Raw genomic sequence first — 25,548 nt, forward strand, 5'->3', positions numbered from 1 at the left:
ACGTGGGAAATTCATCATTCCCCAAGCATCAAGAACTTCACCCAGCAATATCCCTCACACCTTAGACTAGCCAAAGCGCCAAGGTTGACATAGCGCCTAGGTTGATAAGGCACCATTATGTACGGATTGAACTGTCAGCTTACCTTGTTGTCGCCACTTGTACACGTTCCCGCCTTGGCTTTTCTTCCTTTCTCCTCCCTTCCTTCCTTCCTCCTTCCCCTTCCCTTCATCCAATTTATCATGCCTTCACTGTCAGCGACAGAAAAGCGGAAGCTGCTGATACAGCAAGAGATTGCGCGTCTGCAGGGTTAGCCTGAAAACCGCCGTTTGAAGCTGACAAACAGGCCAGATCGCCAGCAGCAGCAGTTCACACTCTTCCTCGTACCACCCGTATCGTGGCTCCTCGCGCGGTGGCTCCCACGGTGGCTCCCGTGGCTACTCTCGTGGTAGCTACGGAGGGTCATCGCGCGGACGCGGTCGTGGGCGCGGTGGATCATCCAGCCTCAACCTCCGCACCCCAGGCGGTCCCAACACGTCAACTAACACAGCCTCCCCAGTGGAGAAGGAGGAAGGCGAGGTGTCACCTCCGCCTTCTCCCAAGCCTCCCGTCGGAGGGGGCTGGGTTAGTTCGACCAGTCGCGGTGGCAACATGAGTCTCATGACTGTACAGAAGAGGTGGGTGACCCAACCTTCCTCGCTCACACCCAGGAAACAGCTCAACAACACTAAGCCTGTCCCTCGCGGGCCTGCACATGTGCAGATGCTGCAGTCGACATCCGAGTCGACTCCAAGCGGGGCAGAATCGAAGCGCGTTGTCATCGACGGTGTCATCTTTCAGTTCGAGGAAGGCGGGAAGCAGCTTACGCGTATCGGAGGTGAATCAACAACGCTCACAGTCGCTCATCTTTCAGAACTCCCCTCCGCTGGCTCGTCAAGTGCTGCAGTAGGGACGCCGACCCGCCATCGTCTCAAGTATGGCGGCCAGGACTATCGCCGAACCAAACGCGGCAACCTTGTGTCGCGAGCAGCGTGTGTTCCTCCGCCCCCATCTCTCCTTCCCTCTGACACCAGCCTCGACGCCAAGCGTGCCGAGCAGGCTAAGAAGCCTTGCCGGTACTACACCAAGACTGGTGCGTGCCACCGACTCTTCCTCTAGATGGCCTTGTGGCCAGCTCGTTAGTACTGACCGATTCCTAACTTCAGGCCGTTGCGATCGCGCCCTGACCTGCCCTTACCAACATATTCCTGACCGCCTCTCCGTTTGTCCGGCATTTTTGAGCAAGAAGGGCTGTAATCTTGGCGAATCCTGTCCACTTTCACACAAGCCTTCCGGCCACAACACACCGTCCTGCATCCACTTCCAATCTAGCGCCAACTGCCTCAACCCCAAGTGCCCGTATCCTCATGTGGGTGTTGCGACGGACGCACCAGTGTGTGAAGAGTTTGCTCGTGAGGGCTGGTGTGACCGAGAGGACGGAACCTGTCCGGAGCTCCATGTTTGGGAGTGCCCAGAATTCCACGCCAAGGGAATATGCTCGCGCCAGCCTAAATGCGGTCTTCCACATGTGGTACACGCCGAGAAGCTCAGGAAGGCGGCTGCGGCTAGCAAGACTCCCGAGGGGATGGCTTCTGGCAGCTTTGAGGACCAGGCAGACTTTATTGGGCTGCCTGGGGAGGTGTTCTCGGACTCTGAGAGCGACGAGGAGGACCCGGTCGAGGGGGACGAGGAGGACCCGGTCGAGGGGGACGAGGAGGACCCGGTCGAGGGGGACGAGGAGGAGGAAGACGAGAATGTGGAGGGCAGTGACGACGAGGCCATGGGAGACAACGAAAACGAAGGTAAGCCCTGTCAGTCGATGGAGATGGACACCGATGAGGATGACGAGGCGAGGGTGATGGAGGTGGTCTAGATGCTTTCTGTACCACTACAACTCGCATTCGCATTTGTACACGATCCATCCTCGGATCATCCTATGCATCGAGATTAAGAGAAAGGGAGGGGGAGGGGAATAGACAGGCGGAGGTCCGCTTTTGCTACAAGGATCAAGACAACACCAATGATGAGCTCCCGATGACAGACACCTACTTCTGCTCGTGCTTGGCCTTGACAGCCGCACGGCGAGCGCGAACGCCGGCGCGCAGCTCGTCAAGGAGAGGAAGGGTCTGCTCCATCGAGATACAGGCATCGGTGATCGAGACACCGTACTTGAGGCCCGAAGGCCCCTCGTGGGGCACCTTCTGGTTGCCCTCCCTGAGGTTGGACTCGATCATGACGCCCATGAGCATCTGGGAAGTGGCGCCGCCGCTGGCGAGCTGCTGAGCGACGTCCCTGCCGACGTCGATCTGCCTCTCGTGCTGCTTGCTCGAGTTTCCGTGCGAGCAGTCAACCATGAGGCGGGAGTTGAGCCCGGCCTTCTTGAGCTTGTTGCCAGCCTCCTCGACAAACTGGGCCTCGTAGTTGGGGCCCTTGGTCGAGCCGCGGAGGATGAGGTGGGTGGTGTCGTTACCCTCGGTCTCGACGATGGCGGTAAGGCCCTGCTTGGTGACGGAAAGGAAGGTGTGCGACGATTTGGAGGCCTTGATGGCGTCCACGGCAATGTCCATGCTTCCATCCGTGCCGTTCTTGAAGCCAACCGACATGGACAGCGCCGAGGTCAACTCGCGGTGCACCTGGGACTCGGTGGTTCGCGCTCCAATCGCTCCCCAAGCGGTCAAGTCGGCGAGGTACTGGGGCGAGATGACATCTGGAGTTAGAGATGGGGTGGTCGGTGCGCGGGCCTGGGCCATGAGGCCAAGTGGGAGGCCGGGGCGAGGCGGGGGAAGGTATGTCGCCGTGACTCACCGAGGAACTCGCCGGCGGTCGGGAGACCAATCTCAGTGAGATCGAGGAGGAGCTTACGGGCCATCTTGAGACCGCGGTTGATCTGGAAGGTGCCGTTCATGTCCGGGTCGTTGATGAGACCCTTCCAGCCGACCGTCGTACGGGGCTTCTCAAAGTAGACGCGCATGACGATCATGAGGTCCTCCTTGGCCTCATCGGCGTAAGCCTTGAGCTGCTTGGCGTAAACGAGTGCCTGCTCGGGGTCGTGCACGGAGCAGGGGCTATCATTAGAATACAACTGAGATTGAGACGTACCCAACAACAACGAGGAGACGGTCGTCGTCGCCCTTGACCACAGCCTCGACCTGGCGGCGCCCGTCAATCACGGTCTGTGCACCACGCAGAGTGAGTGGGAGCCTGGCGTTAGCTTTGTGGGAGTTGAGACGCACTCCTCGGTCAAGATCTGAGGGGGAATAAGGGGCCGGATTTGCTTGACACGGCGGTCGTCGAGGACATCGCCAGCCTGAGGTCAGTGTTTTCGTGTCTAGGCTCACGTCGCGGACTGAAGCAGGGGTGTGGTGGCCGTTGGCAGGCATTTTTGAGTGTATAGCGATGGAAGGGGGTTGTGTGGAGAGAAGAGTGGAAGGAGAAAGGTGTCTTTGATTTTACCGGTAATCGGGTTGGTTTAACTCGTGGGAGTAATATCCATACAGTTGATGAGTCGAATTGATCAACCAAAAGTGCGGCTATACCGGCAATTCGAATGGGAGAGAGAGGAGAGAGGAGTTTGAGAGAGTCAGCCTCATTTGACCACGTGGCCATCCGATTAAGTGTCAGCCTCAAACCGCTGTGCCACCGCTTGACCTCATCACTTGGGAAGCGACCCACCTCCAAGGTCGCAGTCAACAAGTTACCTCCCTTGTCGCCCTCACCCTCACCCTCTCCTCGTCCGCCCATCAAACTCATCCACACAATGTCTGCGGGATTGAAGAGTGAGTCCTAACAAGGTAAAGGAAGGGGAGGGTTATCACCGGCCTCAAACGTCGCTCCCTCAACTATCGCCACCTGTGTATCTCATGCTGACGCCCGCGATAATCCCATTCAACGCACACGTTCACATTCATTTTACGCACCGTACCACTATCATGTTTCAATTTCAAGCCGTCATCTTCCTCTCGTTTGTGCTCGCCGCGGGCTTCCTCCTGGTCATCCTCAGCTGCGCGCTGTGGAACAACTGGCTGCCCCTGCTTGTCGGTACGTCCAGCTTTATTCTCCGGATGGCAAGCTCACACCAGCGTTCACATTCGTCCTCGCGCCGCTGCCAAACTCGATTTGTTACCGGTGCGCGCGGGCTGACGATATTTCCCCCGAGTACAACTCGGCATACGTTGACTTTGGGCGCTTCCTGACTGGCGTGCTTGTGGTGAGTGCGGCTGCGCAGACAAGGAGACGATCGGCAGGAGATAGAGGATGGGGAAGCAAGGGGAAGCAAGGGTGGTGAGGCAGGTGGTGGGCGGAGCGACGCCGTTCCAACCCGTTGCGACGTGCGGAGTCTTCTTCGGCCGAAGGCATCGGCGTCGTCAGTCGCCCGTGCGGCCGACACTGTTCGACCCACTTCAGGTCGCGTCTGGGAAACTTGCATTCCTGGATGGAGAGAAGCGTTTGACCCAGCTGACAGGCTTGCAAAGCGCCAGCTGGGGCATGTTGAAAGGGGCCTCCCTCTCCTCTTGTTGTCATTTCGGCCCTCCACGAATTTGCTCCTCTGCGTTCCTCCTCTGACTGCTTTCGTCAGCGCCGGTACACCCACTAACGACAGGCGACTGGCTTCTGCCTCCCCATCATCCTCGAGCACTCGGACCTCATCCAGCCCGGGGCGTGCTGGATGTCCATTGCCGGCGGCTTGCTCGTATACGGCACGATTCTCGTCTACTCTGGCTGGTTTGGACAGGACAACGACGATGACGCATTTTAGGCCGTTAGAGCAGCTAGTATGAGGAAGCATGTGGCGAGTGGTGTCATGCAATAGATCGTAAAGCTGTGGGCCGCAGTTGGAACTGGGAGCCCTGGGGGAGAGGTTGGGCACATGGCTGTGGCGTTGTCCAGGGCCACACCGCTCAACTTGTGCAGTTCAGCTGTGTACCGCCGAGGTTGACTGGTAGTAGGATGTAGGGCCGTCGACAAGGAATCCTGGGAAGAAGCGTAGGAATACTGGTGATGATGATGAGCTGCACAGCATCGCTGAAACCTCTTCCCTCAACCAAAGTTGGCTGAAATCAGCAGGTACACCAGGTACAAGCGCGAAACACGGGGGCATGCCACTCCCAATATTGGCTTTGGCTTGGATGCTCATATCTCTAACTCATTCTCTTCATCACCGTCGACAACGCCCAGACCTCACGCTCTCTACTCTCTCTCTATCTCTCTCTCTATCTCTCTCCTCTCTCCCTCTCTCTCTCCCTCTCTCTACCTATACTCTCTCCGGACACACGCTCAGTTTTCACCAGCACCTTCTCATTTTCGTCGATCCTTTGATCGTTGCAACAAGCCAAGAGTACATTCCCGCAGGCCGCCGATCGCATCGCACACCGCATCGCAGCTTCTCACTGCGCACCATCCAAGATTTCAATGACACTCGCCTTATAAGATCAACTGCTTGCCTTGATAATACCCAAACTCGTCAGAGCTACCCCGCACCACCTAATTCATCACAACAATGTACCTGTCGCCACTCGCGCTCGCCGCCCTCACATTGGTCCTAGCCTACGAGGGTCTCCAGCTCGACATCGATCCCCGCGCTCTTCCCGTCCGCGATCACCACCGGGTGCCCGGATATCGCGCCTGTCCAGGCTCCAAGCACGGGAAGCGCGGCGCACCGCCAGACCTCGTTGTCGGCGGGCTCTCAGTTGAGGTGCATGGGCAGGAGCAGCCCAAGCTCGAGCGCCGGGCCGCCAACGGCTCGATCATTGCCTTAGGCTCAGCTGCCAAGTGAGTCGCAACCGTGCCGCAGCGCGCCGAGAGAGTCTCAGCAAGCACTAACCGCAGCACGTACGTCATCCCCATCGGCCTCGGCACGCCCGGCATCGCCTACCCCCTCCAGCTCGACACGGGTAGCTCCGACCTGCTCATCGCGTCGTCAGGCTGCGGTGACAACTGTCCAGAAAGCTCCGACTGGAATCCTTACTATGGCCTCGAGTACTATTCATCCTCATTTTCGGCAGTCGGCAACAACGACACGCTGTGGAGCAGCTCGTTTAGCGACGGCTCGGTCGCGAGCGGCTTCGTTGCTCGCGAGCGTGTAGGAATCAGCACCGTGTCCATCGACGGCCAGGTGTTTGGCCTCATGAACGCGACTAACCTCACGCTGTCCGACCAGAAAATATCTGGCATCCTCGGCCTCGGCTTCCCCCGCCTCTCGATGATTTCCCGGATCCTCCTGAATCAGGATGCGGCCAGGCGGGCTGCGGCCCAGTCGCAGTTGTCCACACCTGCTGCGGCGAGTGGTGCGCCTGCGACTGTCGGTTTATCTGAGGCCGGTGCGCCCTCCTCACCGACTGCGGACGCAGCGACGATCAACGAGACCCTGTCATCTGCTCCTCAGCGACGCCAGGCAGGGAGCGCCACACTATCGAGCATGAATATGAGCGCCAGCACTAGCGTTGCGCCTGCCGCGGCACGTTCCTCGTCGGCCTATCTCCCGCCTGTCCTCGAGTCCCTCGTCACGAAGGCTCTCGTCCCCTTCCCCGCCTTCGGTCTTGCCCTATCGCCTCCACCAAACGCCGCATTTCCGCCGCCTGACACGACATCCAAGGGCGCGGTTAGCCGATACGCTCTCAAAGTCGGCTCACTCACCCTCGGCGGTGTCTCTGAGCACTACGTTTCGTCCAACGCGACGTCGGGCCGGACAGTTAACGACATTGAGTGGCACCCCGTGATTCCGTTTGCACCACTGAACACCACTGCGTCAGGATTGCCATCGGTACCTCCAATGCCTGCTCCGACGGGCGGGACGGGCGGAGCGGGCGTGCCCCTTTCTGCCACCGAGCTGGACGGCGAGGGATACCTCTATTGGGCACTGCAGATGACGAGCGTTGCAGTCAACGGCACGGCCATGCCCGTCAACTCGACTTACCGCGCACTCGGGATTCCGTCAATCGCAGCGATTGACGCGGGATCCAATGGTCTCTACGGACCGGAACAAGACGTCGTCCAGATCTTCCGGAGCATTAAGGACGCGCGGCAGGTCGCGACGGGCCAGTGGGCCGTCCCATGCAACACGCAGGCGACGCTCGGCTTCTCCTTCGGAGGAAAGTATATCAACCTCCAGCCCAGCGACTGGATGTACGCGGCTGTTGCCGGCTCGTCCTTCTGTCTCGCGTGGCCGGTCGCTGTACCGCAGACGGGCGACGGCGTCGACTGGACGCTTGGTGCGCCCTTTCTCCGCAGCACATACACTGTGTTCAGCTACGGCATCAACGGTGGCCAAGCGCCACAGATCGGCTTCTTACCACTACACGACACGACACCAGCTCCAGCCGGCAGCGGTGCGCCTGTCCCGGTGATTCCTGCAGCCATGACACAGACGGTGGCCACGATCCTTCCAAACCAACTCATCACGGGACCCAACTACCCCGTACCAACATACGTCTTCAACACGCCTGGCCCGCAGTCGGGCTCACCGCAGTCGATGGGCCTCGCTCCACCAAGCGCGTACTCGTTATCCGTACCGCCAGTCATCACCCTCCCAAGCCCGAGGCCAAGTTCCAACGCTACCCAGAGCGTCCCGGACGTGCCTGGGTGGCCGGCCGACTCGGCCGAGCACGCCACGAGTGCCGCGGGGAGAGCGGGCGTCAGCGTTGCGCTGCTGCTCGCGGCGTTACTTGCTGCTCTGTAAGACTAAGTGTATCATTGACGTGGAGGGCATCGTATGCTAAGGACTTAGCCCATACTAATTATGCATTAGTCATAGTAGGCGAGATGGCGTGTCCTCGTGGTGCACTGTCAGAGCGGCCCCAGGAAAGGGCATGCCAACATGCTCTGTCCTCGATTTACAACGAAAAACTCACGCCGTTGCTGAACCGTTCGTTCAACCAATACAGATGCCGCCAGCTGCGGATTTGGCACTGCATGACCTTCCCAAACCCCTGGCTTGGGTTATTGTCGGTTGAAGGCTGCCGCGATCACCTCGCTGCTTGTACCAACTTCACTCTCCGTTAAAGCCGGGAACGGGAACTTGATGCAGTTCGAGGCGAGACGTCATGTTGGTACATACTCAGCTACTGGCTTGCAGGGTAGCCTGTAGGGTCACTCGTTCGCACCTCACACAGTCCCTGGCCGAAAAAAGCAACCACAAGATAACTCCTGCAGTCTCTTATACACTAGGAGGGAGACGAACCCCCGCCGAACGCATGGCAAGCGTCCATGATACCGTTTCACCACTAGTGTTGGTTGGTTATGTTGGAAACTGAATCTACAGATGTCAGGTAACCTCCACCCTCATATTAGTTTTGCCTCTGTCACCTCCGCTTCTAGACGCTCCGTCCTCATCGCACAGGCCTCCGCACCTAGACCTATAAGTACCTTGCCCGTTACACCGTTCTATGCATCTACACTTCATCTATGCATCTACACTTCACTCCTCAACAGCAGGGCCGCAGCTTAAAGCTGCCTGCAGCACGTCGAGGACCTCTAGAACCGAGCTAGAGGCTGCAAGTTCCAACAGATTAATGCTTGTAAGGATGATAGAAGAGGGGAAGAACGTCTGAGAATGGGTATGGATCTGCCTTGTGGGAGGTAGCATTGTGATCGTCGATGTCAGATTGCTCGCGGCCATCAGTACAGAGCCCAGGCGGGCGTTCTGCCATATGCTCGGTACTGGACGTGGCTCGAGTGCTGACGGCCTACATGTACACGACACGCCGTCGCTGCTCAACTCTGATGCAGTGCTTCATGCCCTTGGCATTCCCCTACAACCTAAAGAAACTACTACTGGATGACTGCTCGGGCTTACTTGGCCTGCCCACTCACATCGGACTGCGTTTTACTTACGCTCGCTCGCTCGCTTACAGGCGCGCCTGGTCGGCGACCTTGACAGGAACATAGTCCGAGTGCTGCCTGGCGCGAACCTTGTTGAGGTCGGCCTTGGTGATGCCGCGGACCTCGTTGGCGACATTGTAGCCGTAGCGTTGGGCCGAAGTCGAGCCCTTCTTCCAGAACTCGGGCTTGCGGAGGATGGAGACAACGCAAGCGCCACCGAGACCGAGGTTGTGCTGGAGCGCATTGCGAACATTGGGAACCTGGAGGTCGCCAGCCTCACCACGCACCTGGAGGGTGAGGTAGAAGATCATGCCCAAGCCAGTAGCGCCGAGGGGGTGTCCCTTGGACTCGAGGCCGCCAGAGGGGTTGACGACCCACTTGCCGCCGTAAGTGTTGTCTCCGCGGTCGACAATGTGGTGCGCCTCTCCGGGCTTGCTGAGACCCAGAGCGTCATAAGTAAGAAGCTCGTTGGGCGCAAAGCAGTCGTGAAGCTCAATGACCTGGACGTCGTTGGGTCCAATACCGGCCATGGCGTACGCCTTCTTGGAGGCACGGCGGGCCATGTCGGCTCCAGTGAGCTCGATACGGCTCTTGGCGTCGTAGAGAAGAGGAGCATCGGTGGTCAACGCCCATCCGGCGACTTCGACGGCGCGGTCCTCCAGTCCGTTCGCCTTGACAAAGGCCTCGGAGGCAACAACGGCAGCAGCACCACCATCCGAAGTGGGCGAGCACATAGGGAGGGTGAGCTCGCGAGTAATCTTGCGGGCGTTGCCAACTTCCTGCCAAGTAGGAGTGAACCGGAACTGGGAGTACGGGTTCTTGGCGCTGTGGAGGTGGTTCTTGGCGGCGATCTTGTAAAAGTGCTCCTGCTTTGCACCGTACCTTTCGCAGTACTCGAGGCCACCAGCTCCAAAGATACGGCCGGCACCGGGACCAGTCTCCTTGGTGGAGTAGTTCTTCGAGTTCTCAATCTCGACGAGCTGGCGGTGCGTGCCCTCCATTGGCGGCAGGCGGTCCTTGTACGCGCTACCGAGTGATCCAGGGGCCATGCGCTCAAACCCGACAGCCAAAGCACACTCGGCCTGGCCGGCGGCGACGGCATTCACGGCCATAACAAAGGCCGAGGAACCGGTCGAACAGTTGTTGTTGACGTTGACGATTGGAATACCAGTCATACCGAGCTGGTAGAGGACGCGCTGGCCACATGTAGAGTCGCCGTAAACGTATCCGGCAGCCGCGGTCTCGACCTTGTCGTAGGTCACGCCCGCGTCGATGAGAGCCTTGACGGCAGCCTCGACACCGAGTTCGTCGTACTCGCGCTGGCCGCGGGGCTTGTCAAACTTGGTCGAGCCGACGCCGATAACTATTGTCAGAACTGGAGCAGCAGGTTGGAAGGCGTGGGAGTGGAGAGTGGTGGGGGAGGGGGGGATTGTAGGCAATGTGTCATGGAAGTGTGCCAAACCGGCTTCCAAGAGCGGCTCATGCCAGCCCATTCTCCTCGTGCTCCAACTGCCCATCGACAACCTCACTCACCATAAACCTTGCCCATTGTTGCTATTGTTTCGATCTGGAGATGAATGAGAAACAAGACGGTCAGTTGTGTTGCTTACATATACTTGCGGGGTGCCTTTGTTGGGTGGGTGATTGGGAGGGGAGGGAGCTTTACCGAATTCCGGTCAGCAACCGGTACCCGGGGTGGGTGGCCCGGCAACCAACACGCTCAACCGAGCCCGGGCGGACATGACCGATCTGTGCCAGAGTTTGTCTGCAGGGATTCCTATTGAGCGTTTCAGTGTCGTGCATATGTTGAGGGATGCATGACGCACGCCCAACTCCCAAACTACAAAGACTGAAGACGACCACCACGACCAGGCCCATGTATCGGCTGCAGCTTCGCTGATCGGTGTTCAGTCGGTATGTCCTCGGTTATCTCCCGATCTCCCGATAACCACAAGACGCCTCTACTCTCATACTTACGCTTCCACTAGGGCATTCTACTTCCTACTGCATGCTACCGTTACTCGATGCATTCGACCACGGCCGAGAAACGTCCCACGAATACCCGCCGTGCTGGAGGTACGGAAACGCGTACCCATCCCTCCATCGCGCGCGTGTGGCCCTGCCCAAGCTGGCCAAAGTCGTCTGCTGTCAGCTCATCAAGTCCACATTCAATTGAATGAATGGCAACGGAACTCACTGTTGCCGCGCGCCCATACCCCGCCGGAAGAGATGACCAGCTCAAAGTCCGGTCCGAGGGCGAGGTCGGTGATGCCCTCGTCGTCGTCGTCGTCGTCGTCATCCTCGACGAGGTTGATGTCGGCTTCATCTTTTGGGCGCGATTCGGCTCCTGTCCTGTCTTCCTCTTCTCCCGTCTGACTTTCCTCGTCTTCGGCCCCCTGCTCCTCGCCCTCTTCCTCCTCCTCTTCCTCCTCCTCCTCCTCCTCCTCACCCCTCCCAAACCTAACCCTTCTCACCCCCGCATCAAGAACAAACCCCTCCCCCGCCGCCGTAACCGCTCCCAACCGATTCCCTCTACCTCCCACCAACCTACATACACCCAACCCACTCAACTCCTCAACAACTTCCAACCTCGGCACGCCCGGATCGCGCCAATCCCACACAGCCTCAATCACCTCGCCGGCACTCAACACGGCCGCCCGGCTCTCGGTCGCCACCACCTTAAGTGGGGGCCGAAGGAGAGGATGGTCGAGCTTAACACCGGATGCGGAGTGGGATGAGAGGCAGGGAACAGCGTAAAGTTCGCCGTCTGTGTTAGTTTACTTAGAGAGGGGACGTACCACGCACACCCAGGGCTGGACCGGCGTCGGTAACCGCTAGGGCATCCCACTCTGTGTGGATGGAGGTTGAAGGGGAAGGGAGGATAACCAGTTTTCCGCCCTCGAGGAGGGCTAGCGGCTTGTCGGTCCCTACTACCTCTGCTTTGGTCGAAGAGAGCAGCGTGTCAGGCAGCTCTAGGAGGCCCTCGTCCGTTTGCAGAATCGCATGTGTCCAGCTGTGGAAAGCTACGCGGGCGTCATTGTTCCCAGACTCGGGATAAATCCGCGTCGGTGCGCGAATATGACCTTCAGGCGTGGCACCGAACGCGTAGATTGGCATGGACAATGGTGAGTAAGAGGATGACAGTGCTGTTGTGAACCATCCATGGCTGTGTCACGTGACTTGTCCAACCCAGCCCGACCCTTCTCCCCTCCCCTCCTGCAAATCTCAGCCCTACTCAGAATGAATGCACTGCACAACACGAGACCTCTCAAAAAACTTTATCTGCGTCTAATACTTCTACTTCTTTCCCTTGCGCTTCCCTCGCCCAGTCCTGTTGTAGTCAAAAGGCAATGGCTCCTCGCCGGCATAGAACATCGCGTTAACGGTGATCGTCGTACGCTTCAGTTTCTCCGTTGGCCGGTTCACCGCGTTGCCATGCTCGTCAAGCTCGTACCGCGCCTTGGGTGTCACACAGCTCTTTGATGGCGGCGACCGGTGGGTCGGTTGCACGTCCCGCAGCCCACCGCGGATGACCAGGAGCCCCTCGTCCCACCGCACACGCTTGCTGTTCCGCTTGCTGTCGCTGGTGCTGCTTGTCGAGCCGTTCTTGATCTTGGCACGCTTGGCAGGGCGAGCTGGGGTCATGTATTCCTCGACGTCCCCGGGTGCTCGACGCCCGAGCACAGCACGCTCAATGATTGGACCCTCGTCGTCTGCCGCTTCTTCGTCGTCCTCAGACTCGCCCATGCTCGCACGGGCACGTCGCTTCGCACGAGCCTCCCGGCCCTCCTTCTGCTCTTCGGCATCGCGCTCTGCTATCGTCCGTATCTTCGAGGTGGGCGAAGGCGGGCGGTCTCCCTGTACATGCACGACCTTGCGGTCAATCGTGCATAGGTACACTTCATTGCGGTTGGTATTGCGGGTCGTCACGGTCCGGAGTGTACGCTCAGACATGCCGGGTACGATGGATTCGGCGGGCGCGGCTTTGGACCTCTTGGGAGAGCTCTCCTGCGCTTGCGATGGACGCGGAGTGCGAGTGCGCAAGGAGCGGCGTGCCTCTGGCGGACAGGACTCTGGCTGTTGCACCGTCTCATCCGGGGCTTCCTCAGATCGTTTAGGAGGAATGTCAGCCGGTGGTGAATTCTCGACGGGCTCCTCGGATGGGTTGGGCGGCGATCCTTCTTGCGAAGGCGCAGTGGCCCCCTTGTCCTCCAACAGTGGTGCGCTGTCGTGCTCCTTGCCGCCTTCGCGTGACAACGACACCGTGCCCGGGGCGGTCCACGCAGGAGGCACGTCGGTCGTCGGTGGAGGCGGAGATGCCATCACGCGGGCCTCTGCTTGTGCAGGCATGTCAGACACTGACTCGGCAATTAGTTCCGTCTGCCCAGGGGGCTCGTCCACATCCATCCGCTGGTTGATCCACTTGGGTGGGGTTGGTGGTTCTTCCCCACGGATGGGAGTGCAGTTTAAGGGCTTGTCCTTCAAAGCTGCTGGCGCCGCGACCACGCGACCACGCTGCTTCAACGGCGTTGTGGCAGGGCGCGACGGTGTACCGAGCTGCCTGTCAGAGACGATGAATACAAGAACTCTCACCTTAAATGCCCTGGATGAAGCGGGAAGCCCACCCTGCGGCGTTGCCATGGTGCGCGACGCAACAGGTGTCATGACAGATGGCCGGTACGGCTTTCCGAGGACTGGCTTGGATGGTGACAGCATCTGGCCATGTGAGTTCACCAGGGCTGGACCAAGCGCACCTCCCATTGTGTTCGACGATGAGCAGGCCGTACTAGGAGCTTGATCCCGCACGGGCCTCGAGGGCACACCCAGGGTCGGCCGAGGACTCGGAGCTGCAACCAGGGCGACGGGCACCACTGCACAAGCCGCACCAGCTTGGCTGGCCGTATGAAGCCGCTTCAGAGTATTGGTGCCCTCGACGGGTCTCACATCAGGGCGGCTTGGAGTTATCCGGAACAGCTTTGCGGGCGGACGATCGGCAGGATTCGCAATGGTGGTGGTGGTGGCGGGTCGCTTCGTCACAGGGCGAGGGAGGCTCGAAGTGCGCGAAATGCCGGACTCGCCAGGCGCTTGCCGCTTGACGGGAATCTTTTGTCTTGGAGCACTTAACGCAAACGGTTTGGGCTGCGTGATCTTGCTGCTCGGTTTGAGGATCGGCTTGAGGGTCCTCTCTGGAGCCTTGCCCTTGCCTTTTAGCGAAAGCTCTGGCGACTGGATCTGGGATCTGGCGAGTGACTTGTGTTGCAGCTTGGTGGATACCTCTGGTAACAGGAGGGTGGCTTTGGAGGATAACTGTGAGCTGGTTGCCAATGGGGCCTGGGCCGAAGGCAGTAGCTTCGACGTGGACTGGTTAACGCGCGACTTGCCGAGTTTGGAAGAGAAGAGGCTCTCGAGATGCTCCTTGGCAACGGCTTTCCTGGCAAGAACCTTCTGTGCCTTGGCAGCTTGTGCGGGTGACAAGGTAGGTGACTTGGTTGGTTTCTTGTTGGGCGATGTAGAGGAAGCGGGAAAGTGAGCAAAGGGAGAGAACCCGAACCCGAATGGGAAATCCAGCGTCGGTAACACCACGTCCGTGTCCAGGTCACCCTCAAGATGAGCCAGGTCGTCAATGAGCTTGGGTTCCTGGCTACGTATTGGGTTCAACCGCTTGGGCTTGGGCTTGGGCGGAGAAGCGACCGCGAAGACGGGGATCATAACCGGGGCACGTCCAACAGGGGAGTCCATGTCGGACGCGTACGAGAGATCGGGATCGACAGCCTCAATGTCGCTTGGCCCGTTCGGTTTGAGTGGAGTGAAGGCGATTAAGTCTGCCGTCGTGTCGAGGAAGGTTGGAGCCTTGGTTGCTGAGGGAGGAGCATTGGCAAGGGTGGAGAACGTGTCTAAGCTCTCAAACGGTGAAGATGCGCGTGGTGCATCTGGGCTCGAGTTGACGTCGACATCATCCGCAAGCGCGTCGTGAGATGAGATCGATTCATCGCCCGCATCAGATGTTTCGAGATCGGGCGTTTCCCCGGCGGGGCTTGGGGCAGTATCGAATGTGATTGCTTCCAGATCCGCAGTGACAATAGTACCATCTTCCTCTTCGTTTTCCGTGAGCACTAGCGAGTCGAAAATACTTGTGCAGCGAGGAGGAGACGGTGTATTGGGCTGCAAAGGGCACGCCCGGCTAGCCGAGGCGATGGACGTGTCGCTTGGGCTCGACTTGGTACTGTATGTACTGGCTCCAAGCGATATCCGCAGCCCCATACCCCCGGTATCGTTACCAAACTCGAGGGGTAATTCTTCTGGATCGTCAATGTCGAGTAAGCTCAGGCCACCCATATCGAGCCCTGGGGACATGTCTGAGGTTAGCCTACACCTGGACATGGTCGTACCGAGGTCGTACTGGCCGTCGCGGAATCCAACCGCCATGGGAACGCTCTCGGGTGGCGCGGGGACGTACTCGTCCTCAGAGTCGTAACCTTCTTCACCATCCCATTCCTCAGGGACAGCGGTGTTCTCCTTGTCTTCCTCCTCTTCATCAAAGTAATCCTCAGACTTGTCGTCGTCATAAGGCGAGGACGGGAAGGTGTCAAGCCGCAAGGTGTCGAGGTCGGCAGAGAGGTCTTCGTGGTGCGCCGCCGATGTGCTGGGTCCAGTAACTGGCTCATCTTCCTCCAGCTCGTCGGTCCGTTCGTGGAATCCTCCCTCCCACATCTTCTCACCCGACGCCCCAGCTTCATGTGAGCTCAGAAGGAGGGTCTTGCGACGCAGGAATTCGCGCGAGTCTCGCTTCTGCAGGCGCACCGAGGAGCGGCGGGGTGCTGGAGACCGCTCGCACGTCAGAGAGGTTGCTGTGATCGATTTCGAGAGCGCTGCGACAATCTTGTGCTCGACAGCCTTAGGAGCGCCAAAGAACACGCCCGCCTCGTCATCAGACGAAGAGAAGTCGACGTCAATGTCGTCGACGCCCCAGTGTTCTGAGTGGGCAGCCATTGATCTCGAGGGAGAGAGAGCGGTGAGGGCTGACATGGCATGCGGCGGTGCGCTAGGATTGGGTGGCCCTGTTGTGTGCAGTTGGGCAAGGCGTCTCCAAGAGGTTGGCAGCAAAGGGTAGTGATATGATGATGTCAGGTGTTCCAATACTCGAGAAGTAATGGGGCAAGTAAAGCGTGTGAGGTGGATGGGGATAGTTGACGGGGTTGAACGGGTGTACGGGTTGTTGAGCAATGTATGTGTGGTTGTTAGGTATGTTGGGTCATGTCAATGTTGTTGTGGAGGCATCCCTGCCAAGGTCCCACGTCATTGACCACGTGTCAGGTTGGGGAGGGGGGGCGCGGTTATCAATACTGGTGGTTCTACCCTTACTGGATTCAAACGGCCAAAACCAAACAAGCCTACCACTCAAACATCCCCCAACCAAGTAATGGGTGACGACCGCCAGAACACACCATCGCCAACGTCTACGGCGGCCTAGACAAATCGCTTGATGATTGAGAGGTTGAAATGGTGGTTCTGACTCTGCAGGACGGCAGTGCTCTACCGCCAGCTGCAGATCGAAACGAGCCAGCTGCCCGCTCCTGTCGCAGAGAAGCCGGTGTGGTTCGATGCAGCCTTCGATGCCCGATTCACGCGGACTGTTCAGCCGCGACTAGACGCGAATAAAACCCCCTTCGTCCGCCTGGACCGTGGCATGCGCCAACTTCTTATATTATCGTGCCCTAGAGTGAGTCACATCATCATACATCCGTGTCGCTTGAAGGTGGCTAACCGTAGCGAGCGCGTGGGAGCTGCGCGGGCAGCCAATTTGAACGCCCATTATTAAGAACCGCTCTCCGCTCTACCTAAGGCCCCTCAAGAACCTGCCAACACTTTGCTCAACAGTCCCCTCCCAAACCTCATTTACCCAGAGAGCTTCTCCGCTTCCAGTTACAGTCTGGGCATCATGAAGGGCAAGTCTGGCTCCTGACACGTAGCGCGGGAGGTTGATGCTCTCCTCGAGTTTTACAACCTCGAGGTTGAAGGGTCACTAGACCAGCGGAGGCTTCGCCTGGCCGCTCACATTGGGCTGGTCCGTCCTGGCTGACTTTGCTGAGTGTGACACAACTTGTGAGTTCGGGCTGTACCCATGCGTTTACTAGATGGCAGAATTAGCATAGCGAGAGCGTGAGTGTAGAGTTGTACAGAATAGTAGGGTGAAGGTGCATGGCGAGTGGCAGACAGAGCAAAGCGACCTTTGCTTTATATTCGGTAGCATAGTTGTAGGATTATAGGGAGTGAGGTACGAGTGGCGTCCCTTGTGGCCCTGTTTCCCTGACTGAGGAACCTTGCAAGCTAGATCTAGACTACCCACATAACTTCCTTACTTGCTAAACCACCTGCATAACTGTCCTATTGTCATTCCATTCGTATACACCATCCAACAACTCGACTAAGATACAATACAACCCTTGTCTACCCGTGCGTGTTGACGCGCCCTACGTTGGTCTCTTGATTTATTCGTCACCATCTCATTGCTCCTTCATCAAATCTAGTATCATAGTCATCCCAGCTCCTAGATCGCAGACCACGACACAAAACACGCTTACACCCATTGTCCACTCTTGATCAATCTACATTATACAGAAGAAGGGCCAAAGATTGGTTCCTACTTGAAACCATCGCCTCCTCCTCTTTCCACTCTCCTCCCCCCTTCTCCACCCCTCTACCCCCCGACCCCCAAACCCAACTTGACACTCGCCCTTGGTCCCTCATCCTTCATCCCTCATCCCTCTCTCTCTCCTCTCTCCTCACTCCGCACTCCTTCCCTTGCTCCCATCCCACAAACCTCGTACACACCCAATACTGTACCACCGTACTACCGTACCATCCAGGCCCTCCACTACTGCACACCAACTGGCCACCTCACACCTTGTCTTGTCATTCCCTCGACACCTACACTTGGTTATCCAAGCTTCAACTTCAAACACACCTTTTATCCACTAGAGCTGGCCTTTCACTACATCAGCATTGCACAGTCCCTCCATCACTAGCATCGCAGCATCTCAACTCTCCCTACAGTAAGTCGTGTCACGCTTCCCACAACACGCGCCCTCGCGCACTTAGGGCTGGCCGCAACGCACGACGCCGGCTTCGTGACCACGCAAACTTCCCTTCAACCGAACATCCTCACATCTCATCAACCACCCTTCCTCCAACCTAGCCCATCACACAACGCACCGACGCAGAAGCGCTTACGCCACTCAGTGACCGACCGCCAATAGGCAACGCCGTCCTCCATGTCCTACCCAGCCGCGCGAGGCTCGCCGCCCCGCGCTGGCCACTCCGTACCCGCCCCACGCCGCTGGCCATCTAACAATGGTCCAGGCTCGGCCGACTCCACCATAGCAGACATTGCAGGTGCCCAGTTTTCAGCATCTGCCTGGACGCGACCGGTCAACAGCAGCGCCCGCTTTCCGGACGAGGCGAGTGACCGAGCTGGAGTTGGGGGCGGGCGTGAATTCGAAGATCCACGACATCAACCCCCATCTTCGTGGATCGCAGGCCCAACACCTTCCCCCAGCCACCGCATGCCTGAGTCACAGCTGCCTTGGGCCAGTGGCGACGAGTCTCCGGGATCTCATTCTCAAGAGCGTCTGCCGAGCTCACAGTCGATGAGCTCGTTGGTCTACAACTCGCGGGGAAGACGCGCACCAGCGCCGGCTGCTCTCGACTTGGGCCACCGTGAGCACATATACTCTGCGGAACCAGAGTCGTTAGCGTACACCTCGGACCGACGCCTTGACCTGACGATGGTGAGTACAATCCTTCTAATTGTGATCGATGAGGCGCTGGGATCGTGATATCGACGGACGCCGCTGATTTTGAAGCCTGTGCCTCGTCCTTTGCCAACCGCTCCGGCCGGGAGGCGTGTCTCGATGCAGCAAACTCTTCCGAATCAACCCTCGTCTCCACCACGCATGGAGCCAGTGCCATTCCCAACCCACCACTCGCCCGCCGCATCCCGCACGTTCCCACTCCAGACTGTCCCTCTGTCAGCCGTTGGAGGCCTAGGCCTAGGGCCTCTGGATGACCAGCGTTCATCGGTAGTGGTCGACCCACGTGCATCCGTTGCCACCAACGGCGGCGATCGTGTTTCTTACGTTTCGTGCGTCTGATAAACACTGCAGTGTTTGTGCTGTGCTGACGACCTCTGCAGAATAGACTCGTACTATTTGAACGCGGGCACTGGTGTCCTCTCACCTGGTGGACTCTCTCCTGGCGGCCTGTCTCCAGGCGACTTGCAACCTCCATACCCCCCCAGCACTCCCGAGTACATGGACCCATCAAACATTGACCGCCGCGGCCTCATCGGTGTTGGCGAGCTCGCCACTCCTCGCTGGGGCCCCTCCGATGGGCGACACCTTCGAACTCCGAGCATGTCCCAAGACTTGGCTTTGACGCCGCCTCTGCCACCTCTTGACCGCTCAACGTTTATTGGTTCTGGTCCTGGACGCCAAGCGACAATTCCTGTCAACTTGAGCGTCATGGAACGTGTTACAGAGGAAAGCCCTCGCAGGGAGCGTGTCCGACACCGCTCCGTGTCCCACGACACACCAAAACGCAACCCGCGTGCCGAACAACAGCAGCAAGAGCAACCCATCTACCACAGTCCTCCTTCCGCTCCTCCCATCGATTCTGTGATTTCTTCCCTCGGCGACTTTTCGTTTGACTCGACGATAGAACCAGGGACCTTGGCCGACTCTCTCGCGATGCCCGAGCCGAGAATCACGCCGCCCCGCAACCTGCGTGCCTCGGCACCCCCCGCTCCCCAGCACTCGTCATTACAGTCTTTTGGAGGTCTACAGTCGCAGATCCCTACTGCACTGCCGCCTGTGCCCCCACCTAACATCCCCGAGAGCGCTACTATCACTCCGCCCGTCCCAGGCAGTGCTCGCGAGCGCATCTATGCTCGCCGCATGTCCCGCCAGCACGCGTTAGCTGCGGCTGGTGGACCAGCTCCGCAGATGGTTGAAATTCCACCTCTGCCCGTGTTGAGCTCGGCAATGTCACCCCCGACCTCTGCCGACTCTCATACCCAATCGTTCAGCTCACGCAAGACGCCACCCGGAAACCGAGAACCTGTTGCGTCGAAGCGGCGTGTGCCTAGCAGTCCCAGTGCGCCCCACCATGATATCCTTCGGCACATTGCGCCAAAGGACTTTTCGCACCTTCCCCCAAGTCCATCGACAGCGTCCATCAGCCATCTTCTTCGGGGATCTGCATCTGGCCACAACCTCTCCCAGGTCCACACACCTCCTGGATCCATCTCGGTTCCAGGCAAGCCACCAATCACGCGCTCCGACTCGATAAAGTCCTCTCGCTCTCGTGCACAATCGATGAAGGCTGGTGAGGCGTCTGCCACCGCCGAGGCGCTGCGCAAGCTTGACGGGTTGGGCGCAACCCCCAGGAAAACAGGTGCTGCTGGGACGATCACTCCTAGGCGTGCAAGCTCCCCGCCCGACACCACTCGGCGCCTGACTAGTAAGCAGAGCGCATCGAGCATACACAACTGGCGGGACAAGGACCTTTGGATGGACAATACTCCCGAACAGCTCGCAGCTCAACAGGCGCGATCGGGAGTTCAGCAGAGAGTGTCTGGGGCTCCGTCGCTGGGCGGCTTTAGCGATGTACCACCCCTCACCTTCGAGAAGCGCGAGTCCTCTCCAAGCGTTGTCGGTACGCCGACTTCACGCGAATCGCACGGCCTGCCGTCTACCACCACCAGACCTCTGTCTGGTCATCGAGACCAGCGCGAGTCGCGCGACATCCGGGCCGAGAAGTCGATGAGACGGCCCAGTTTTGCCAGCGACCTCTCGTTGATGGAGAGCACTCATGAGCAGATCGGCGGACACACCTTTGTGCCACCGGTTCCTCCACTCCCGCGCGGCTACCAGTCTATGCGCCAGGGCTTGTCCACCATTGGATCCAGCAATCCGCTCCTACCCTCCCAATACGTTGCTCTCCAGCCAGAAGAGATGCAACGGACGACGCGGGAGACGAGTGCGCCACCTGCGCTCACCTTTCCTTCGCCCAACAGTCACCACTCGTCCGATGCGGCATCGCACCAGACGATTCCCTTGGCCGACACGCCGCGAACGCGTACAATGAGTAAGAAGTGGTCGTTCTCTTCGGCTCTCAGCTTAAATAAGTTGCACGGCCATGGTAGGGAGAAGGAGCCATCCACGTCGCCCACTTTATCGCCGTCTCTGGCAACCGCTAACTCGTCCATGTTCGAGCCCAGTAGCCCACCGACTCCCTGGAAGGATGACAAGATCGGCCTCGCCTCGCCTCGTGCACAGCCTCTTGACCATGTTCGTTCGCGCGATTCCATCGACGTCGCAAGCTCGATTGCGTCGGATGCCCGGTCCAACCACAGCATCACTCCGATTGCAACGAATGGCACCAGTGGTCTCGTGCCGCCTCTGCCCAAGAGCAATTCGAAGAGACTCACGCCGTCCTCGATACCATTCTTCAGGCGCTCGTCTGCCTCGTCCGCGTCGCTGGCCAAGCTTGCATCAGCCCCTGACCAGCACCAGCACTACCCGCAGCAGGCATCCGCGGCGGTACCGCGACACTCTGGTCAGACGGTTCCCGCCCCAAGTGGAACGTCGTCTCAGCGAACTCCGTCTGGCAGCTCGCGGAAGTCGATGTTGGGCATGCATATCCCAGCCATGCTGCGTGGCAGCGCGTCCAAGCGCGGTCTGGCCAGCCAGCAGGTTGCTGCCCCGCAAGTTGAGAAGCAGGCTGCGCCAACCGCAACTCAGACGAGTACAATCGGCCATGCGCGTGCTCGTCGGATGGTGAGTCGCTTTCTTTCCCGGGTAGATTTACTGACACCCAGACTCTGTCGTCTGGTGGCGACAACACGAGCTTCGCTTCGCTCACACGCAAGCCGTCTGTCGACTCGCGTGTGTACCAGCCGACTTCACACGAAAGCACAACTGTTAACGGGAACGGCAATGCCACGCCGACAGCCACGTCTCACCGCGACCGCGCCTCCAAGCTGCCTGTGGCTGGTCAGCAGTCGCTGCACAGCGTGTCGTCTGCATCGTCTTTGCGCAAGGTTGGCGCGGAGGCCCCTGGGCGCGTTCCTCCTGCGGCGACTCCTACCAAGATTCCACGTATAGCATCGAGGCCATCTGTGACCACGCCCAACTCTAACACGAATGTTGCGGCAGCACACATGAGCATGCCTCCACCCGTGGTCCCACACTCGTCGTTTAGCCACCGCACGTCGACTCAATTCAACACTGGTGGCAGCAACACAATCCCAGGATCCACAAGCGTCAATGACATTTCCGAGTTTGGTGCCGTGTCTGGCTCGGTCGGTACACGTCAGTCCCTCCAACGCCCCCCGTCGTTTGGGTCACACCGTTCGCACCTGCATGCCCCTGGATCTAGTCGCAAACACAGCGTATCTGGCATTCCAGCTCCTCCATCTTCCTCAAACATCGCTGCCCAGGCGTCACGCCGCGAAACAATGGGTGCTGCGCCGGCACCCTCTGCGGTCGCTGGCTTGCCTGCTTCTCGTCGCACGCTTCCGCAGATCCCATCGTCCGCCACTGCGATGACCATTTCTGCTGCGGCAAAGGCTCGTCCTGCCGTTTCACGTCGTGGTTCTGGCAGCCCGACTGTTACCGAGGAGCCGGCTCCGAACATGAAGCTATCCAAGTCGTTCCACAGCAAGGCTGCCACGAGCGGGCACTCGCGCATGTCTTTGTCATCGTCGGTTGGCGCTGTCTCAGGTTCACGCCGCCAGTCCCTCGCCACCGAATCCACAGGTAGCAGCCCAGTCGACGACGAGGAGGCGATTGCGGACGCAGAGATGGGCGCCTATGTCACTCGCCGCAAGGCACGTGCGGCGGCGGGCTCGAAGAAGGACGACTTGAGCGACCTGATCGGCTTCCCCGAGGACATCGGCCCCGCGCAACCAGTCAGTCAGCGGGCGTTCATCGGTAGCAACCTGAACTCGCTGTCTGACTACGAGCGCAAGGAGGTCCTCGACTTTGACTTCATCTACTATATGGCCCGCGGCGTCAAGCGTCCCAAGCAGCCAGATGGCAAGGTTTACAACCACGGCTACGACGATGAGCGGGGTGACTACGTTGTTGTCGAGGGTGACCACCTCTCCTACCGATACGAAGTTGTCGGTATTCTGGGCAAGGGATCTTTCGGCCAGGTCGTCCACTGCCGCGATCACAAGACTGGGGGCTCGGTGGCAGTGAAGATCATCCGCAACAAGAAACGTTTCCACGCTCAGGCCTTAGTCGAGGTCAAGATCCTGCAGCAGATCGTTGACTGGGACCCGGAAGACAAGCACTACATGGTAAAGATGACCGACCACTTCTACTTCCGCGGGCACCTGTGCATCGTCACCGAGCTGCTGAGCATCAACCTCTACGAACTTATTAAGGCGAACCAGTTCAACGGCTTCTCGACGGTGGTCATTCGTCGCTTCACGACACAGATGCTGTCGTCGCTCATGTTGATGAGGTCTCACCGAATTGTCCACTGTGACCTCAAGCCCGAGAACATCCTCCTGCGCCACCCTGCCAAGTCAGGCATCAAGGTCATCGACTTTGGCTCGTCTTGTCACGAATCGGAGAAGGGTGAGCTTTCCTCATTAAACTGCATTCTGACACCAGTGTACACATACATCCAGTCACGTTTCTACCGCAGCCCCGAGGTTATCCTGGGCATGAACTACGCCATGGCCATCGACATGTGGTCGCTCGGCTGCATCCTCGCGGAACTCTACACGGGCTACCCCATCTTCCCTGGAGAAAACGAACACGAGCAGCTCGCCTGCATCATGGAGGTCCTGGGCGTTCCCGACCACTACATCGTGCAAAAGGCGTCGCGTCGCAAGCTCTTCTTTGATGCCACGGGAGCTCCCCGTCCGTTTGTTAATGCCAAGGGTAAGAGGCGGCGACCGGGGACCAAGACGCTCTCGTCGGTGCTCAAGTGCAATGACGACCTGTTCATCGACTTCATCTCCAAGTGTTTGACATGGGACCCGGACAAGCGTCTCAAGCCCCAGCCTGCGATGCGGCACCCGTGGATCCTTGCGGGCAGGCGCCGTTCGCCCCCACCTCAGCCAGAGCGTGAGAGCCGGGCGTCGTTTCTTGGCTCGAGTGCGCGTCGCTCAACCGTCAATGGTGACAAGAAGAGCCTGGTCATCTCACCCCCCACCCCACTCGTTGCCCGAGCTCCCCAGGCGCCGCAGTCGGCGTCGCGCATTGGTGTAAGCGTGTCGACTGCGCGTCTGCACGCGCGCAACAGCACCTACGTCGTGAGTTGGCCCTTGAGTCTTGCGCTGACCACAGCCTAATGCCCAAAAAGTCAGCATGGCTTGATGCCGGACACGACGACGACGACAACCTACGCCACAACCATAACCTACCTCTCCACACGCCTACTGCCACGTCCTCTCATCGCGACTTTCTCTCTCCCTTGTGTATACATTATATTGGACCCCGGCATAATGGCGCTGGAACGGCAGCGCTCAGCATACAAGACTCGGTCGGCGCGTCCACCCACAGGACACGCGCCTCTGCATGATTTTCGTACCATAGCTCGCAATAGATACTTTTACTGCCTTGCATGAGTGTAGCATGGCAAGGCGAAGCAATGCATGGTTGGGACACCGCGGGAGCCGACAGTGAGTACAGGAGTGTGCAGCGAGCAGCGAGAGCCGTGAGCAGTGCATTGGAATGTGTGTGCGCCGCAAACTCATGACGTGCATGACGCGTGGGATGGGCTACGTACCCGTTCTGTCGCGGATCTCACCTGCGCCCACCTTTCAGTTGCTTCAACCTTCATGCAGCAACGCCTGATGGCGGCCTTGACATCACGCCTGGTGCAGGACCAAGGCACTCTTCAACTTTCCAAGCAACAGCAACGAGCCACCGGCCCCATCGCTTAGACCTCCGCGGCATGCGGACGCTCACTGTCCATAGATACCAGGTCCAACCAAGATCCACGAGATGGTTGTGTGAGTGCGTCAGTGTGATCCAGACCGAGCATTCCGAAAGCAACGGAGAGCAGTTTGGCCCACCTACTGTGTTAATAGTACACGACACAGTCGGGCATGCTAACATGCGACGGGCCTGCCAGCCTGCCATCCTGCCATTCCGCCAACCTGTCAACCTGAGCATGCGAGTCGCAAGCTTACCACAAGTGCTTGTTCCTTCACACTGCCATTGCCCAGCCACGGCTAGCGCGACCGAGCTCCCTCCCGGCATGTTCCCAGCCCATGCAATACTTTACATGTACCACGTCCCCATCGGCTCCCATGTCTAACAAGTCGGATGCCACGCTCCCTCGCATCTTCCCACGACTTGCAGGATACCATTCGAGCACTCGAGGGCCCGAGGATCTGAGAACTTCGCAGACTTATGTGACTGCTCCCACATTCAGCTTTTTCTCATTCCAACAGCATCCGGGGCCGTAGGCAGAGACAGATGGTCCAGACCCTCGACGCCACCAAGCCAGCCAGTCGCAGTCTCAAGTCTCCGGTTCAGCCTAGTCCAATCCTAATCCCAGTCCAGTCTCAGCCAAGATCAACCTCTGAGTCTTGCTCTAGCCCCAAAATCCAAGCTCCAAACTCAAGCTCCAAGGTTGATTTGAAACAGAAACCAGAAGTTAAACAGCTTATA

General features: G+C 58.7%; 8 protein-coding genes across 8 annotated transcripts; 4 read left to right on the forward strand and 4 right to left on the reverse strand.

The window, feature by feature from the left end:
• Positions 1-240: 240 nt before the first annotated feature.
• CcaverHIS019_0408740 (uncharacterized protein) lies at positions 241-1,910 on the forward strand (the record flags this gene model as incomplete). Its single annotated transcript, XM_060600757.1, has 6 exons — positions 241-307; positions 345-675; positions 709-875; positions 912-1,029; positions 1,072-1,130; positions 1,204-1,910. The coding sequence occupies 6 exons, from the start codon at positions 241-243 to the stop codon at positions 1,908-1,910; spliced, it is 1,449 nt and encodes a 482-aa protein (XP_060457319.1).
• Positions 1,911-2,082: 172 nt separating this feature from the next.
• Positions 2,083-3,417, reverse strand: CcaverHIS019_0408750 (uncharacterized protein; the record flags this gene model as incomplete). The annotated part of the gene is made up of 5 exons (XM_060600758.1): positions 2,083-2,744; positions 2,843-3,102; positions 3,137-3,238; positions 3,271-3,344; positions 3,385-3,417. The coding sequence occupies 5 exons, from the start codon at positions 3,415-3,417 to the stop codon at positions 2,083-2,085; spliced, it is 1,131 nt and encodes a 376-aa protein (XP_060457320.1).
• Positions 3,418-3,794: 377 nt separating this feature from the next.
• On the forward strand, positions 3,795-4,793 carry VPS55 (uncharacterized protein; the record flags this gene model as incomplete). Its single annotated transcript, XM_060600759.1, has 4 exons — positions 3,795-3,813; positions 3,983-4,075; positions 4,117-4,244; positions 4,638-4,793. 4 exons carry the CDS (start codon positions 3,795-3,797, stop codon positions 4,791-4,793), a joined length of 396 nt encoding a protein of 131 aa, XP_060457321.1.
• A 741-nt stretch (positions 4,794-5,534) lies between these two features.
• Positions 5,535-7,712, forward strand: CcaverHIS019_0408770 (uncharacterized protein; the record flags this gene model as incomplete). The annotated part of the gene is made up of 2 exons (XM_060600760.1): positions 5,535-5,806; positions 5,864-7,712. The coding sequence occupies 2 exons, from the start codon at positions 5,535-5,537 to the stop codon at positions 7,710-7,712; spliced, it is 2,121 nt and encodes a 706-aa protein (XP_060457322.1).
• A 1,168-nt stretch (positions 7,713-8,880) lies between these two features.
• Positions 8,881-10,403, reverse strand: CcaverHIS019_0408780 (uncharacterized protein; the record flags this gene model as incomplete). The annotated part of the gene is made up of 2 exons (XM_060600761.1): positions 8,881-10,217; positions 10,388-10,403. 2 exons carry the CDS (start codon positions 10,401-10,403, stop codon positions 8,881-8,883), a joined length of 1,353 nt encoding a protein of 450 aa, XP_060457323.1.
• Positions 10,404-10,871: 468 nt separating this feature from the next.
• CcaverHIS019_0408790 (uncharacterized protein) lies at positions 10,872-11,971 on the reverse strand (the record flags this gene model as incomplete). Its single annotated transcript, XM_060600762.1, has 4 exons — positions 10,872-10,996; positions 11,052-11,298; positions 11,434-11,621; positions 11,653-11,971. 4 exons carry the CDS (start codon positions 11,969-11,971, stop codon positions 10,872-10,874), a joined length of 879 nt encoding a protein of 292 aa, XP_060457324.1.
• A 180-nt stretch (positions 11,972-12,151) lies between these two features.
• On the reverse strand, positions 12,152-15,844 carry CcaverHIS019_0408800 (uncharacterized protein; the record flags this gene model as incomplete). Its single annotated transcript, XM_060600763.1, has 3 exons — positions 12,152-13,411; positions 13,448-15,210; positions 15,244-15,844. The coding sequence occupies 3 exons, from the start codon at positions 15,842-15,844 to the stop codon at positions 12,152-12,154; spliced, it is 3,624 nt and encodes a 1,207-aa protein (XP_060457325.1).
• A 2,657-nt stretch (positions 15,845-18,501) lies between these two features.
• Positions 18,502-24,246, forward strand: POM1 (uncharacterized protein; the record flags this gene model as incomplete). Its single annotated transcript, XM_060600764.1, has 6 exons — positions 18,502-18,642; positions 18,718-18,995; positions 19,047-21,690; positions 21,732-23,499; positions 23,536-24,182; positions 24,217-24,246. The coding sequence occupies 6 exons, from the start codon at positions 18,502-18,504 to the stop codon at positions 24,244-24,246; spliced, it is 5,508 nt and encodes a 1,835-aa protein (XP_060457326.1).
• Positions 24,247-25,548: the final 1,302 nt, after the last annotated feature.

This window comes from Cutaneotrichosporon cavernicola (assembly GCF_030864355.1).
Source record: "Cutaneotrichosporon cavernicola HIS019 DNA, chromosome: 4".
Classification (NCBI taxonomy): Eukaryota; Fungi; Basidiomycota; class Tremellomycetes; order Trichosporonales; family Trichosporonaceae; genus Cutaneotrichosporon; species Cutaneotrichosporon cavernicola.